At 38.2% G+C, this 1,873-nt stretch overlaps 1 protein-coding gene across 2 annotated transcripts in view; it reads right to left on the bottom strand.

Moving 5' to 3' along the window:
- The window catches only part of LOC122087208 (aspartic proteinase 39-like), a 54,710-nt gene extending 53,722 nt beyond the window's left edge, over positions 1–988 (bottom strand). Inside the window, exon 1 of one of the 2 annotated variants that reach the window (XM_042656257.1) lies at positions 289–988. In XM_042656257.1, the coding sequence (XP_042512191.1) occupies positions 289–506 (218 nt within the window). In that variant the 5' untranslated portion in view covers positions 507–988. The remainder of the gene's footprint in view (positions 1–288) is intronic. The other variant, XM_042656256.1, reaches the window with a different exon arrangement.
- Between the last annotated feature and the right edge of the window lie 885 nt (positions 989–1,873).

Genomic DNA, 1,873 nt, shown 5'->3' with positions numbered 1-1,873 from the left:
GGGGGGGGGGGGGGGGGAAGAAACCACCCTCCTACCCATAGAGTCAAAATAATATACACAAAAAGTGAAATTTGACAGATAAATCTCAAATATGAAGATCAGAACATCAAATTGGCCCCATTCAAAAGAAACAAAACCGAATTCTTCAAGAGAGCCCCAAACTCTTCTATCCATTGAGTCAAAATAACATCCACAGAAAATAACGTTTAAACAATCCAAAATTTGAAGTTCGAAATCAAATTGACATGAAATGAAATGGAAAATGTAAGTCATGAATCGGTAACAAACCCAACATCTGCAGGATTGCTGTTTCCAGACAAGGGGATATCAATGTTGGAGAAAAGGAACCGACGGTGACGACGCCCATCATGAGCTTTGACATCTCTCAGAGACCGCTCCTGGCCCGAAAATCTGTGATACACCTTGAATACCCCAGAAGCAGAGACACTGGAGACCTCAAACAAAATCAAAATGGAAAGCCCACATATCCATCTTCTGACATCCATTCCTCTCCTTTCTAGTTTTATTCACGCATAGAAAGAGAGAAGCCGAGGCAATGGCGGCCCCGGGCAATTACAGAGAGTGGGTGGGAGGGAAAGGAAAAGGAAGTAGAGATGAATAGAAGAAATGAGGACTGAGATAACCACAAAATTGGGTACTCTCGGCTCGCCCTTCAACAGCAAACACCTATTCATTACTAATAATAGAAACCCAAACCAAACGATTCTTCCACCCTTTTTTCTCTGTTTCATTTTTTTCTTCGTCAGCTCTTAAAATCCCAAATCACTATTTTCATGGTATTGCAGAACTTTCACAGTAGAACCTGAACAGGCCATTGACATCCAAAAGATCGTAAATTTTGAAGCAGGAGCAGTGAACCGAATTGGATATTTGTCCTTCATTATGTGGGGAAGAGCAATGCAAATAATCATGAAGGAGGCATAGCTAGAAGCGAAGTGATAAAGAACAACCGCCATTATTTCAACGTAACAGCCACAAATAACTGCCATTGCTTCAACCTACCAGCCACGGCCCACGAGACGGCTCAACTGAAACGAAAATTGAATTATTTATTTATTAATTTATTTATTTATTTTGATAAGTGATATGTATGTATTAAGAAAAAAATAATATACAGAGTAAGACAACCTTAATTTCCTTCTTTGGACAGATCAAAAGAAAGGAAAATTGACCCCTTGAAACCAAGAAGGACAGCCCCTACATTACAATGGGGAATCAAAATCAAAGATTACAATCTATAGTAGACTTTAAACTCCGAATCATCTCTTATCAAATTGTTCAACTCATCTGGAAAATCTTAAGACTGAATAATAATCTCTCCCTGGCCTGTTGAATATGATGTCATAAAATCAACTGGTTTATTTATCTCCCTCAAAACATGCTTGACGTCCTTCTTTGCTCATGATTTTGACCTATTCAGAATTTCACTTTTAATAACTCTGATTTGCCAAGGTCCTTCTATCATACAATTTAAAATATCAATAGCCAGTTTTGAATCTAACCAAATGGACACCTCCATAATATTATTTTCAACACAAATAGTGACTTCTCTAAATATAGCCTGTAATTCCAGATACAAAATACTTGCACTTTCTCCCATACCCACAAAAGCTATAATAGGTGTCCCCACCCTATCTCTGATCAGCCCTCCATATGATGCTCTATCATGTGTAAGCAAACCATCACAATGCAATGCTACCATGTTCTTCGGTGCCTGAATTCAGTAACAAGCTCTAGGAATCACTGCTTTCCAAGTGATTTTGATTCCCCAAGTTGTTACTAAGAACTGGTTCCTAGGATTGCATTCAGCCATAAATCTCAAACATAAACATTTCAACTTAACTTTAGAAAT

The sequence above is a fragment of the Macadamia integrifolia genome, chromosome 8 (genome assembly GCF_013358625.1).
Source record: "Macadamia integrifolia cultivar HAES 741 chromosome 8, SCU_Mint_v3, whole genome shotgun sequence".
Lineage (NCBI taxonomy): Eukaryota > Viridiplantae > Streptophyta > Magnoliopsida > Proteales > Proteaceae > Macadamia > Macadamia integrifolia.
This window is presented reverse-complemented; position numbering and strand designations above follow the sequence as displayed.